Raw genomic sequence first — 16,250 nt, forward strand, 5'->3', positions numbered from 1 at the left:
ACTCTTTTCCAAATGATAAGTCATATGTATACAGAAATTATGTATGATAAATTTTTAAAGTAACTAAGTTTAAGGGCATAACCCTGTTTCATGAGCAGAACCGGATCCGTTTCAGGGAATTCCTCCTCACCCCCACCCCCTTCGGAGAGTGGGGGAGATAGGATGAAATCCCATTATAAACCATCTTAGGGGTCCCCACTATAACCCAGCCAAGTTTCATGCCCATCAGACCAGCCGTTTGGCCTTGATTGAATGACATACATAACGCCCATTATAGTAAGATATTGCATGCCATGGACTGTCATTGGAAGGAATTTCGAATTATACTGCATAAATTTTTGGGGTTTCTTACTCACAAGCCTGTGTGACATACCTTTGTATATGTTAGCAAGATATTTGAACCTTTTCAAGCATGCAGTAATCCAGGTACTATGCAGTAAGTTTTACAGAATTAGTTATCAGTGCTCTGGTGATTTCATTTCATAAGATTAGTACTATTTTGGGGTTCTTTATTGAGGTGGTAGAAGGAACACTAAAATTTCCCTAGTCTCTATTACAAAATACTGTAAAGCAGAATGTGTTAAGATCTATATATTATCCTATTGTAAAAGTAACTAGCTTTGTTGAATCATTTTTATTTTGCAACCCGTAGGTAGAGAAGTTTTCATATTTGGTGTGGGTAATATGATGTTGATATTTTTTAGATTTTTTCATCTACTAAATGTGGCATGCAGTGGCAACAGTAAAACTACAAAATTTATTTATTATTGTTTTATGGTTTTTTATCATTTCTTCAAATAAATTTTTTTCAGTTATACCTTGAGCACTATGCAGTGTTTTGAAATATGTTGTATCTTTATCCATCTACAAATCAACACAAAGAAATAGGTTTATTCATGTAGCTTACATGTTCTTCTCACAGAAGAAAGCTGTAACTAAGTCATCATCCACCAACATGAAGCGATCTCATCAGCGGGCATTTCCTAACGAGGCTCTTCGTATTGGGGTATGGGTTTTGTGTTCATTAATTCCATATCACCTTGTGAATGCTAACTGTCACTTTTTAAACTTGGTGATGGAAAGTAAAAGGACATACGTGTGTGATTGTATGTTTGTCCTGTTTTGGGTTGTGGGTAGTAGTAGTCTGGGCTACAGTCGCTGAGTGACGTGTTCACCCTTTGAATGATCTCAAGTGCTTTGACTTCAAATATAAATTTTCATTGATTCATATACTCCCAGATGCATGTTGCCTTAATTTTGCATAACTTAAAGGCTGCTTTATTGAAGTCTGTGTTGGGATTTTTTTGTTGAAGTCCAGTAGTGTGATTAATATAGAATTGAAAAATAGGGGCCAGAAGCTTCCATGGAAATTTACTCAATACATTTTATACTACAACCAAAAAATTTGATGGACTAAAACTTTTTGTTTATTCCAAAGAGAAGAACACTTGTCTTTATGTATCTAGTTATCTTCATTATTGTTAAAGTATATAGTAGGGTTTGTTGATAGAAAATTGTATTGAATCAACTAAGTGATATAAGTAAATGTTTGGTAAAAAAAAAAAAAAAAAAAAAGGTAAAAAACTGTGGAGCTTAGTGGTAAAGCATAGGTTTTCAGCAGAAGTTATAATGGTATATGCAATTTACATGAATGTGTAAACAGTTTATAATGTTCTGTATATATTACTGAATGCTGGTGGGATATGTTTCATAATATTTATTTCTACAGTTTTTCTGTAGCTTTTGTATATATTACATACAGTATGGCATCCTTTATGTGTTTTCATGGGATATGTATGTGTATATTTACAGTAGTACATTAATGTGTATAGGTAGTGCCACGGAGGAAAATGAAAAGATGAAAACTACCGAGATCTTTCGATCCCTTAACTTAAGGCAAGACTGATCAGAACAAAGAGAAACAGTAAAGGTAAGCATTTACCAACAGAAAATACAGGATTAACAAAAGGTCCAGTTCACTTCTAAGAAACTAAAAAATCCCCGTGGGTTGGATTAAAGATTTAGAAGCATCCACCACACGTGGTCACAGGTAATTTAGTCAGACAACAGTACATTGTTATAAACAAGGAGGCGTATATGACTGGACAGTACAAATTTAACAAATTCCCACACAATAGGTTAAGGATGGGGTACAGTCAAAGGCAATTTAATAAAAAAATAAAAACAATACACACACACACATTTAACCAATTTATTCCCGCTGATTGAAAACACACATTAAGGCAAGAAATATATGGAAAACTTCGTAGAACCACAGACACATTGATTAGAAAACTGGCTAGAAAATAAACAACCTTATTGACAATAGTGATTGGACCAATAATGCTAGAAGTGATTGCGTAGTGAATTTATCAAGCAAACAAATAAGTGAAAAGGCAGTGCATGCATTAGGCTTTGGTTTGTCTTTCTTCATTTGCAACAAACCTTCAGCTTTATCAATAGCGACATCTCTATATAAGTTTGAAAATACTGTGACCTTACCTCAAAACCGTTAATATATTATCAAAGGAAAGACATATAGTGCCACCTATACCTATCATGAAAATAATTTCCCCATTCGCTACAGAAAAAATTTAAAAGAATTGAAGAATGATAGCTTACACATTACTAAGGCTGATAAATCCAAAATTTTAGATGGTACAACTTACAACAAAACACCAACAAAAAATTTGTTGGCCCATGTAATAAAAAACTTTATTATCACTATAAAACAAATTCTTAAAGATAAAAAAGATTTGTTGTGTAAATTAACTGTAAAGTGTCCCCCATTAACTTACTTATATGGCCTAGTTAAAACTCATAAGGAAAACAACCCTATGCGGCCAATTATTAGTACTGTAGGATCAGTTGCTTATAAGCTATCGAAATACGTACATTACAAAATTGTTATCCCCACTACTTGGAACTGTATCTAATTCACACATCTGTAATTCTCTTGATCTTGTGGAATAATCAAATAACATTGTATTAAACCCTAGTGATATCTTTGTCAGTTTTGATGTATGTTCCTTGTTTACAAAAGTCTCTATTGACTTTATGCTAGAATTTTAAGTAATGAACTTGTATTGCATGAATTACTTATTTCTGTTAGTCACATCGTTTTATTGATAAGTCGTGTATTTGTGATTGCAGATTTACTCTTAATAGAGAATATTACCAACAAATATTTAATATGGCCAAGGGTAACCCCTTATCACCTCTCCTCTCAAACTTATATATGGAATTTTTTGAAAGACAACCCCTCCCAAATATCACACTTGTCCCCTTAAAATGGTTCTGATATGTAGATGAAATCTTAGTCTTACCTGTTGGTATTGATGTAAAAGGTTTATTATCTAAATTGAATAATTTAGTGCCATCCATAGAATTCATTGTTGAAACTGAAAATAACAATGTCATCCCTTTCTTAGATGTATTAAAATGTAGAGTCTTTCCAATGTAAATTCAGTATTGATTGGAAACCTACAAGTAATTTAACCTATATACATTTTTATTCTGGCCACCATCTTAATATTAAAATTTCAATTTTTTCTTCCATGTTCTTACATGCTTTGCGGATTACGAGTCCACAATATCTTGATCAAGAAATAGAATACATTAAAAAGATAAGAAATGATCTCAGTTACCCACCTCATATAATTGGTTTATATTATCAAAATGCTCACCAAAACTTTTATAGTATTGTTAATAATGAAAAAGGAAGCTCTAAGTATGTACTTAGCTTGCCTTACTTTTGTGGATTTGAAACCATAAAATCAATATTTAATCCTTTTAATGTTAATTTTGTGCTCTCTTATAACAATACCAAGAAAGGTATGCCAATTAAGAATAGTCCCATAACAAATAACATCATTATTTACAAAATTCCTTTTAAGGATTGCCAGTTTTTTTATGTCGGTCAATCAAGCAAAAATTTAGATTTACGAATTAAGCAGCATATATGTGTTCAGTTAGAACAACCCAGACTTCAAATACACTATTTATCCATCTGAGCAAAAAATCTCATTGTATAAATTGGGGCGGTAAACTGATTTCTCTATAATTGCTAGGTCTTAACGATTATGTTTCAAGAAATTTACTGGAATCAGCAATTATACAAATCACTAATAAAAAAACCTAAACATTAGTCTAGGATTGTACCATTTGGACCCATATATTTGTGAAATGTTTATGAAGGACCTTAAAATAAGTTAATTAACTACTAATCAATTGATCCCACATGTTTTTAGTTATTATTATTCTCTCTCTCTCTCTCTATCTCTCTCTCTCTCTCTCTCTCTCTCTCTCTCTCGCTCTCTCTCTCTCTCTCTCTCTCTCTCCTATATATATATATATTTATAATATATATATATATATATAGATTATAATTATATATACTATATATATTATTATATATTAGAATATTATATATATTATAAATTAAATATATAAATCTTTCCTTCGGGAATTTGCTAAATATTTACTGTCCGGTCATATATGCCTCCTTGTTTTTACAAATGTATAGTTGTCTGACAAAATTACCTGTGACCACGGGTTGTGTCAGCTTCTAAATCTTTAATCCAGCCCATGGGCATTTTTTCATTTCTTTAAAGTGAATTGGACCTTTGGTAATCCTGTATTGTCTGTTGGTATAATACTTACCATACTGTTTCTCTTTGTTCTGATCAGTCTTGCCTTAAGTAAAGGGTCGTTAAGACCGAAAGATCTCTGCAGTTCTTGTTTTTCATTTTCCTTGTGGCATTACCTTTATTTATACAAAGCAATTATAATATATATAAATATTATATATATATATATATATATTATCTATATTCTATATACTATATATATCTATATATATATTATATATATTATATATATATATATATATATATGATATACGTATAATATCCCTTTAACGCTGATTGGAAGTATTGAACGTCGAAGAAAATTGTCTGTCGGGTGCCGAACCGACGTATGGTACGTCGACGAAAAAAAGTTTTTTTTTTAAATTCGCGGAAAAATAGTTATAGGCCTACTAAGCGAAAACTCTTGAATCACGCGCCTTGGGGGATGCTGGGAGTTCACGGATCAAGGCGTTGTTCTGTTTACAATCGTTACCCAGGCGCGCAAGCGTGAATTTCTTTCTTCTCGCACTAAAAAGCATCAGCGACACATCTCAGAAATTATTTCATCACTTTGACATAATTTTTGCACCATTTTATATTAGCCGTTACATGGACTATTATATATGAAGATGTATGTAATTTCATGTAAAATACAAAAAAAAAAAAAAAAAAAATCCATGGTTGTAGCTTTTATCAGTTTTGAAATATTTTCATATAAATAACGATAAGTGCCAAAATTTCAACCTTTAGTCAAATTTGACTCTACAGAAATGGTTGAAAAACGCAATTGTAAGCTAAAACTCTTATATTTTAGTAATATTCAATCATTTACCTTTATTTTGCAACAAATTGGAAGTCTCTAGCGCAATATTTCGATTTATGGTGAATTTATGAAAAAACTTTTTCCGTACATCTGCACGGTAACTTCCGAAAAAATCTTAAATTTTTTTGTCCGATTGTCGTAATGGTTGCACCATTTTAAATTAGACGTTAAATAAAGTTTTATATATGAAAATGTGCGCAATTTCATGTAGAGTACAACTATAAACAACCTATGGTTGTAGCTTTTATCAGTTTTGAAATATTTTCATTTAAATAACGATGTGCCAAAATTTCAACCTTCAGTCGACTTTGACTCGACCAAAATGGTCAAAAAATGCAATTGTAAGCTAAAACTCTTATATTCTAGTAATATTCAATCATTTACCTTTATTTTGCAAGAAATTGGAAGTCTCTAGCACAATATTTCGATTTATGGTGAATTTATGAAAAAGAAAAAAATTTTCCTTACGTCCACACTGTAACTCTTCCGAAAAAAATCAGAAATTTTTTCGTGCGATTGTCGTAATGTTTGCACCATTTTAAATTAGCCATTATAGAAAGTTGTATATATGAAAATGTGTGCAATTTCTTGTAGAATACATCAAAAAAACAACCCATGGTTGTAGCTTTTATCAGTTTTGAAATATTTTCATATAAATAACAATAAGTGGCAAAATTTCAACCTTTGGTCAACTTTGACTCGACCGAAATGGTAAAAAACGCAATTGTAAGCTAAAATTATTACATTTTAGTAATATTCAACCATTTACCTTTATTTTGCAACAAATTGGAGTCTCTAGCACAATATTTCGATTTATGGTGGATTTCTGAAATAAACTTTTACCTTCGTCCGTGCTGCAACTCTTCCGAAAAAAACATAAATTTTTTGTCAGTTTGTCGTAATGTTTGCACCATTTTAAATTAGCCGTTACATAAAGTTTTATATATGAAAATGTGTGTAATTTTATGTAGAATACAACTAAAAACAACCCATGGATGTAGCTTTTATCAGTTTTGAAATATTTTCATATAAATAACGATAAATAGAAAAAATTTGTTCTTCGTTCAATTTAACTCGACCGAAGTTGTCAAAAACTGTGATTGTAAGCTGCAACACTTACAGTCTAGTAATATTCAAGCAATTACCTTCATTTTGCAACAAACGGGAAGTTTCTAGCACAATATTTCGATTTATGGTGAATTTTTGAAAACAGTTTTTTTTTTATGTCCGCGCGTTACGAATTCATGCATGATTTTGTGATAATATTTTCTCTGTGTTGCCTTGATCGTTTTACAATGTGTTATATACCAAAATGATCGCAATTTAGTGTACAATACAATGAAAAAAAAATAACTTGTTAGTTTTATCCGTTTTGCTCACAGCGCGATTTGTATACAATTATATATGAAATTTTTTTTCGTGCTGTCATATATCCCAATATTTATATATGATAATGATATTTTTTTTCATTTCTGATGGCTGCATACTAAACTTAAGGCAATGAGAAAAAAAGGAACCAAAAATGAACTCTTAATCTTGAAAACTAAGCGTGCTGTGATTTTAAAAAAAAAATTTCCGCTTTGGCACTCACTCCCGAACCATGCCGACATACGGGAGACGAATTTTAAAATACCTCTTCGGGTATATATATATATATATATATATATATATATATATATATATATATATATATATATGTGTGTGTGTGTGTGTGTATATATACAGTGGTACCTCGAGATACGAAATAATCCGTTCCGAGACGGCCTTCGTTTATTATGAGTTTTTCGTATCTTGGAACGCATTTTACATGTAAAATGGCTAATCCGTTCCAAGCCCTCCAAAACACCCCAGTAAAATTATATTTCCTGGCCTAAAACACATGTTCTAGGGTTACGACGGAAGAAATATGTCTCCAAAAAGGCAAAATACTGTACATACTTGAGTAATATTGAACTGCATGTAATGTTCAACCCCATTTTTACTGCATATATTAGGACTTAAGCATATGTCCCTTAGCAATAAGCCTAGCCTATGTTAGCGGTTGCTACTGTAGCCTAGTCTATGATTCTGACATCTAAACCTAAGAGCTAAAAGCTTAGAATATGCCAATAAAATGTATAATCAGTATGTACTCATTTCAAATAATTATTAATTAATCATTAACTATAATACACAAACAAAGAAAAAACAAACCTTCCAATCGATTGTTTACATTCTTACGAGTATCGAACGAGCGCCAAGCAATCATTTTTCCTAGCACACAGTAAGCCATAAATTGTCATTAATATCTCTCTTCAACTAATGAAACCACCAAACAGTATAATAACCATTCATTTCTATTCTTTATTCTATCTTTACCTAATGGAGATACCGAGTTACTGACAGCTGTAATGAAAGTTGAAACATACGTAATACGTAAGGTAATAATAAAACAGAAGAAGAATTCTAAAAAATACCTATTTGTTGGCAGACTGATTTATATATTTTCTGATATCTAATTCACAATTTTTTCATTAAATGTATTGCATGTACTCATTTCAAATAATTATTAAGTAACCATTAACTATAATAAAAAAAAAAAAAAAAAAAGCTTCCAAACGTCTGATTACATCCAGCACTTACTAGTATCGAACGATCGCCAAGCAATCACTTTTACACAGTAAGCCATAAATTTTCATTATCTCTCTTTCAACTACTTGAAACTACCAAACAGTATGATAACCATTCATTTCTATTCTTTATTCTATCTTTACCTAATGTTTTTTTTTTATTAAATGTATTGCATGAATAAGTTTTTTCAATTTACGGCAACCTTTTACCAATAGAATACTTAAAGCACAAGGGGTAGATGCTGACCAATAGGAGAGCAGGACCTTATGGGGTGACTAGCATCAGGAACAATGGGAGAGCGGGAGGATGGTGGCGAGTTTACTCAGTTGGCGGCGCGGGAGTTTTAAAATTGTTCTCTGTGGTCCGGGCGAATCTCGGGACTTTACAGCAACAACCTTTCGTATCTTGAAAACTTTTCGTATGTAGAGCAGTAAAATTTTTCGCATTGGCTTTCGTATCTCGAGTTTTTCGTAAGTAGAGCCTTTCGTATCTCGAGGTACTACTGTATAATATATATATATATATATATGTATATATATATATATGTATGTATATATACACATATACAGGGGGTCCTCGAGTTACGACGTTGATCCGTTCTTAAGATGCGTCGAACACGATTTCAGCATAAGTCGGAACATTATACCACATGATTCAATGTAAATATGTATCAATAACAATGAGAGAACAATTCCTTACCTTTATTAATTTGGTTGGCTTGCACACTGGAGAGGAAGCTGCGGTACTGGAGAGACTGGGGGAGGTTAGTGAAGAGAAAAAGAACCTCCAGAAGATGCTGGAGATGCTGGGGCAGGTAAGTCTTGAGGTGAGGCAGAACATACTGGAGATGCTGGGGCAGGTGAGTCTTGAGATGAGGCAGAACCTACAGAAGGTGCTGGAGATGCTGGGGCAGGTGAGTTTGGGTTAGCAGAACATTCAGAAGGTGCTGGAGATTGTGGGGCAGGCGAGTCTGGGTTAGCAGAACATTCAGAAGGTGCTGGAGATTGTAGGGCAGGCGAGTCTGGATTAGCAGAGGCAGCTGAGGTAGAGGGTACAGGATCTCTTGCAGGCCTCTCTACCTTCTTAAAATACTGCTCCAGGTTAGTCTGAACAGAGAGCAACCTCTTTTCATCCAAGATCTCCTTGTAACACTGCATCAAATCCATGATGCCTCTGGAAACCTTAGTGAACCTGTCCAAGTTGGGATCCTGAGCCTCAAAAGTTGCCAACGCTTGCTGCAACTCTGCAAAACCTCTTGCCAAGTCCTGCCTTGTGAAAGCCTTAGGCTCTGGGGTGGGTGCTTCTTCTTCCTCTATCATCTGCTTCTCCAGTTGTATCAGGTCCTCAGCAGATAACTCCTCGCCATGAGACTCCAGCAGCTCTGTAACATCATCAACCTCCATCTCCAAATTGATTTCCTTACTCAGGGCAACAACGTTCTTGACAACTTGCTGAACTGTGTCTTCAAACCCATGGAAATCATTCACAAATTGAGGACAAATTTTCTTCCAGACACCATTCATGTTTGTTTGCTTAACCTCCTCCCAGGAATCAGCAATGTTCTTTACAGCATCAAGGATGTTGTAGGATTTCCAAAAGTCCTTCAGAGTCAAGTCCTTCTTGGTTTCAGTTGCCTGTAAAGCCATAGCAATTGTCCTTCGTAGGTAGTAGGCCTTGAACAAAGCAATCACTCCTTGGTCCATAGGCTGTAAAAGGGCCCTGTTATTAGGTGGAAGGTAAACCACCTTGACATTAGGGGCATTGTCCAGCACTAGCAACAGCTTAAAGGGGATACCCTTGGAGGCGCAATACCGCTCCACACTTGGAACAAAATGGTTTACGAACCAGTCCTCAAACACTGCAAGTGTCACCCATGCCTTCTTGTTGGACTTCCAAATTACTGGTAGTTGACCCTTCCAAATGCCCTTGAGTGCCCTTGGATTTTCAGCCTGATACACCAACAAGGGCTTCAGTTTGAAGTCGCCAGCAGCATTACCCCCAAGAAGTAAAGTTAGCCTCTCCTTGCTGGTTTTATGACCGGGTGCTGACTTCTCCTCCTTGGCGATGTAAGTGCGGTTAGGCATACGCTTCCAAAACAAACCTGTCTCATCCACGTTAAACACTTGCTGAGCAGAATAACCCCCCTCCTTAATTATCTCAGACAACGCTTTAGGAAATTCACTCGCTGCTTTCTCATCCCCACTAGCAGCTTCACCTTGCACTTTAAGGGTATGGTAATTGGCCCGAGCCTTAAATCGCATAAACCAACCCCTACTAGCCACAAACTCTTCACTTTCACTTCCCTCCCCCCTTTTCTTTTTTCAACGCTTCAAACAATCTTTATGGAAGACTTGTTAATCTATGGAAAACGGAGAGGAGTGGAGAGCAAGGACAGGTTATTGATTGGAAGGGGAATCCCCCTGAGAAGGGCTTAAGTAGCAAGAACCTATCTGGGTTTAATTCTCCACTTCGTTTTTTACTGGCACTATTGGGACTTCCCCTCATCATTTTTTACTGGCACTCGATCCTTGTAACACAACAAAAAGGTCCAGAGACATTTGTTTCTGACATCTCTAAAATTTGCCTAAAGTGGAACACGGCATTGTCATTAAAGATGTTGGAGACAGGAATTACATCATCTTTGTTGGGATGATAATCTCCACAAAATCTTTGCAAACGTGTCTTTAATCACTGAAGTAGGCACATAATGTATGCCCATTTACTTTCTGAATTTTACAACCCAACTTCTTTAGACATTTTCTTGCCGAGATCGGCATGCAACAGCCTCCAGCACTTTGCTACAGATTCTTTCATAAATTCTGTAGTGTTTCTTGCCATTTTTACAGAAGGGCTGGCACTTACAACTTTCTTTGGCAGTTGCACTCGAATAAAAAAAAGCACAAAAAACAATGAACACAAAAGCAGAATAGGTCATAAGAGAACATGGGATGCTTTGTCTGGGTGTTCGGTACGGGCCTGGTCACAAGGTGGGCCCTGGAAGGAGCATTTCCAGGTGTACAAAATCTGAGGATATGCATGAAACCCAAGTCAAAATTTAATCAGAAAAAAAGCTATGAAAACGGAATTTTATGAAAACCAGGTGTACGAAATTCAAGGTTTGACTGAATATGCATTATTTCCATGGGTCTTTTAAAAGACTATGCTTTACTTCACTGTATCCAATAATAATACTGTATGTAATCTCATATTACTATTGTATTTCAGAATACAAACAAAGTGATCAATGTTTTGGTTTGGAAAAATCAGCTGAGGGCAGAGACAAGTTAATTTGCCTTATTTAACTCAATTCAGAGCGATTTTCTTCCTTCTAGTTGGCGTAAATAAATCAAAAGAAACTCCTTAATATGAGACAAGGTTATTTTTTGTTATATGAAGTGTTTTTATGTCGAAATATAATTTTAGTAAGTTTCGTGAGCTAAATTTATTTATTTTTCTTAATAGATGCCGTTGGGAGTATGTTTTTTGTGTAAAAAAAAATTAACAGATTCTATTTGCTATCATAATACAGGCACCCCCAGGTTACTGATGTGTTCGTTCATGGGGGCTTGACAGTAATCAAAAATCGTTGCTAACTGAAATTCAGAAGTCTAAGGGCATCACAATCTTCCTCACAGTGCCCTAGACTTGTTAACAATGCCTCGGACTGTGTCACGACCAGATATTTTGCCCTAATATGTAATAACTTTAATGAAAATGTGGAATTTCATTTGCCTAATCATTTACTTTGGTCTGCATGGTAGTACAGTAATACCTCAAACTTTCACAATTCGATTTGCGTGAATTCACAACAGCACAAACTTTTCATTGGAACCTAACTAATTATCATACACAAGTTCTTCACAATAGCGCGAACATTTGTGAACCCTCCAGAAGCATTGCTAAACCCTGCAAAAGTGTTTATGTTTAATTTATTATGCAAATTTTTAAATTTTAAAGCTTTTCTGTATAAAATATTTATTAAAAATGTATTATTTTTATTTTTGTACATGCATAAATATGCAGTTAGTGCATATATGTACTTTTATAAGATGTGGTACCCGCTTACAAAGTTATTGCACTTTTCAAAGATGATATCCCTTCAGAAACTTTGTTCAATTTCTAAAGTACGTACTAATATACAGTGGAACCTCGACATACGAAAGTCTCAACTTACGAAAAATTCAAGTTACGAAAGCAAATACGAAGATTTTTTTGCCTCTGCATACGAAAATAATTCAGGTTACGGAAGTGTGTTACTGTAAAGTCCCGAGATTCGCCCGGACCACCGAGAACAATTTAAAAATTTGCCCGCCGCCATCCTCCCGCTCTCCCATTGGTTCCTGTTCTCCTATTGGTCAGCATCATGCCTCTATGTAAAGGCGTTCCTTGACCATTTTTTGCGGCAGTGTTATTGTAAACACTGGAATTCGTTCGTTCACATATACGTATTTCATTTGTTAACATAAATTCGTGTTAGTGATTTCGCTTTCATTGTACTGTGAGTTACTTTATGGAAAGTTCATGGAAAGAAGGGATGGTTTCTATGGAGAACGAAGATGGAGATAATCAAGAAGTGTTAATGTTTTCTGCCATTTGTTAATGTGTTTCGTAAAGTTTAGTGTTAATGTTTTCTGCCATTTTTTAATGTTTTGTAAAGTTAAGTGTTCATGTTTTCTGCCATTTGTCCTCCTCTGTCGCCACTTTCGGAGATCGCCTCACTCGAAAGGTAAGGCTCCACATTTTACTACATACGTACGTACATGTACGTACAGTATTTCTTGTACCATGTACACTTAATACATTTTATTTACAGGTATGTAGTACATATTAGTAGTATATATGTAGTTTAAGTTGGGTATTGAATGATCCAAATTGTTGTATTTCAATGTTTATTTGTCAATTTAGCTTTATTATAAAATTTACTGGGGTGTTTCTGTAGGGCTTGGAACGAATTAGGCAATTTACACGTAAAATGTGGTTCAAGATAATCAGTATAAGTTTTCATGCTTTTACGTTTAAAATCAGTACACAGATTTTGTGTATGCTATTTATATTTTTGAAAATAATACAAAGGCAGTAGGTAATTCAGTGTTAGTCACTATACAAGGACTCCATGATCAACTGGTGAAACATCAGAGTTGTCGTTCTGTGAAAATTACTTTCTTAACCTCAGAGAAAAGTGCTGGTACAATCTGTATGTACTATGTTATGTACTTACTGCACATACAGTTAATATACTTTCAGAAGATGTGATCCCATTCACACTTTTTAAAGATGATACCCCTCCAGAGTTTTACCTTCATGGCGTATGTAGTGCTTCTCTCTCTCTCTCTCTCTCTCTCTCTCTCTCTCTCTCTCTCTCTCTCTCTCTCTCTCTCTCTCTCTCTCTCTCTCTCTCTCTCTCTCGTAGTTAGCTCACACTAGTTCATGATTTTAAATTGATTGAATTTTATCTTCACCCTCTGCAAACATTACTTATGTACATACATGTCATCTTTATTTTATTTATGTGACTTCGTTATGACTGTCTTATGAAGCTTATCTAGTGATGCAAAGAAAACTTACTCTGACAGAAAAAGAAAATGGCATCCCAAGAATTAGGGGTAACTTTAGTATACATACGAAAGTAGATACGTATGTACAAAGTAGTTACTGTAACTATTTTTATGCCAGCCAGTTATTGCTTTTTTAAGGGTAATGTATTAAACTAACTTTTAAATCAAATTACAGTAACTTTAATTTCATTTAAAAGTTAGCCTAATACTTAGGGAGCAAGATTAGGGTTATTTTTAGTGTTCAAACTCTAGCAGTAAGCATTTATTAGCAATTTCAGAGACCGTGCCAAACTTACGCGAAACTTCCCCCTGCGCGAAGAAGTCTGGAACCTAACCTTGTGTAAGTTCGGGGTATTACTGTACTACAAATGTTTAATGTCAGATTGATGGGAGCACCTGCATTTTATGGGGCCCAGCCTACCTTCGACCACTTTTATAGTCAAAACCCAACGATAGATGGCGGTGAGCTCCGACTTTCTAGAAAGCGGAAGAACACAAGCGAGATGGCGGCTAAACGAAAACAAAAAACTGCTTTTCTCGTCCCTATTTTGGAAATTCGTGAATTAGTTTGTGTGTGTTGGAATGACACTGCACGCCTTATCCACATTTTTAATGATTCTTGGCAAGCTCGTTTGTTCTGGCAACAAAAGGTCATGCAGGATCGAGGTCGAACTATTTACCTGTGCAGAGGGATCAGGTTTTGTTTTGGTTGTTACACGGCCGGGCCCCTGAAAGTGCAAACTACCCGATTGATGAACTTACAGATAAATCTTGACCTAAAATGAAAGAGAGGGGAAAAGTCACCTTTTTCAGAATATTAATGTTTCCTCCATCTCTTTATTTATCATATCTTCTAGTTAAATAAGTTGGTAAAGCAAATGGAAATTATAAAAGTATTGTTAGTAACATTATAATCATTGCTTAAACACTACAACCATAAACAACTGAATGAAAACAGTTGTTTGTTACAACAACTGAAACGAATCTGATAATAACAATGTTTTCTTGCATTTCAGCCATTGTATGATGTTAAATAATTACTGTAGTTTTGTTACAAATGACATTAATTAAGTAGAATATGATTTACATTATGTATATGTTTCTTCGCTATGGAGAAAATATCATCATGGTAATATAGTACTGCTAAATTTAAGCTGCATTTGTAGCTGAAGTTGAGAAAAACAATGTTCACACTGCTAATGACTGTACGTAAATTATCATGCATCAGTAACATGGATGAAACTGGACTGCAAATAATAGTGGAGAAAAAGGTATTTTAATAAAAACAATGCTGGGCATTTTACTGTTTTTTCAAGCCGAAAACAAAAAAATGTGTAAAGCTCATATTATAATGAAATAGTGTAAAAATAGCAAAAGGAATCTATTAATTGTTTTACACAAAAATAACATGCTCCCAGCGTCATCTATGAACAAAATAAAAGTAAATCTAGTTCACAAGAAGATGTGTTTATGTCATATTTCAACTTTAAAACACTTCATATAACGAAACATAACCTTGTCCCATATATATACAGAGTTTCTAGAGGTTACTTTACACTGAATAGAAGCAAGAAAAACTCTCTGAATTGAGTTTAATGCAGTAAAATAAACTTACCTCTGTCAGCGGATTTTTCCAAACCAAAACATGATCGTAACAGCGCCACCTATCAGCGAAAAAATAACTAAATCTAGTTTCACAACAAGATGCATTTAAGTCATATTTTGACTTTAAAACACTTCACATAATGAAACATAACTCTGTCCCATATAAATAGAGTTTTTAGACATTAATTTATGCTAAATAGAAGCAAGAAAATTGCTCTGAATTGAGTTAAATGTGGTGAAGTAAATTTGCCTCCATCAGCTGATTTTTCCAAACCAAAACAATCTGTTTTTTTGTATTTTATAATACAATGGTAATATAAGACTACATACAATATTATTGGATACAGTGAAGGAAAGGATAACTTTCTAAAAGAGCCAAGGAAAAGATGCATACAGGCGGTCCCCGGGTTACGACGGGGGTTCCGTTCTTAAGACGCGTCGTAACCCGAAAATCGTCGTAAGCCGGAACGACGTTCTTGAAAACTATGTCCACGGAAAATTTCACTCCTAATTTGCAATTTTTCTTAGGGCCGTATCTCTAAAATTATCACTAATTTACTTTTTTCATGTGCAACACTGTGTATTCACAAATTACTGTATATTTTCATTAAAATACAAGAGAGAGAGAGAGAGAGAGAAATAACTCCTTAGGTTTCAATAGATTGAAATGAACGTCTGTAGGCAACTTTTTCCCCCTCCCATAAATACATATATTTCTCCAGAGAAGAGAGAAAGAGAGGACTGTGCAATTATGTTTGTCTGTCTATCAATTCTTTTGCTGAGAGCGAGAGAGATAAAAGGAAGAAATAGAAACACCAAATGTATGACAAGTATCTTGTGGAGAGAGAGAGAGAGAGAGAGAGAGAGAGAGAGAGAGAGAGAGAGAGAGAGAGAGAGAGAGAGTTGTCCTTACAGTATTTAAAAGAGAGAAATGGAATGATTATTGTATTTAAAATACTCAGATATGAATTTTGTACTTATAGTATTATTATTGGAAAATATTAATGATAAACTTATTACATACACGTC

The 16,250-nt window shown here is 34.4% G+C and overlaps 1 protein-coding gene across 1 annotated transcript in view; it reads left to right on the forward strand.

The window, feature by feature from the left end:
* LOC135219775 (choline-phosphate cytidylyltransferase A-like) overlaps positions 1-16,250 on the forward strand; it is a 327,433-nt gene that overhangs the window by 67,682 nt on the left and 243,501 nt on the right. Inside the window, 1 exon segment of the mRNA XM_064256827.1 lies at positions 923-1,006. Within this exon segment, the coding sequence (XP_064112897.1) occupies positions 923-1,006 (84 nt within the window).

This window comes from Macrobrachium nipponense, chromosome 1, assembly GCF_015104395.2.
Source record: "Macrobrachium nipponense isolate FS-2020 chromosome 1, ASM1510439v2, whole genome shotgun sequence".
Lineage (NCBI taxonomy): Eukaryota > Metazoa > Arthropoda > Malacostraca > Decapoda > Palaemonidae > Macrobrachium > Macrobrachium nipponense.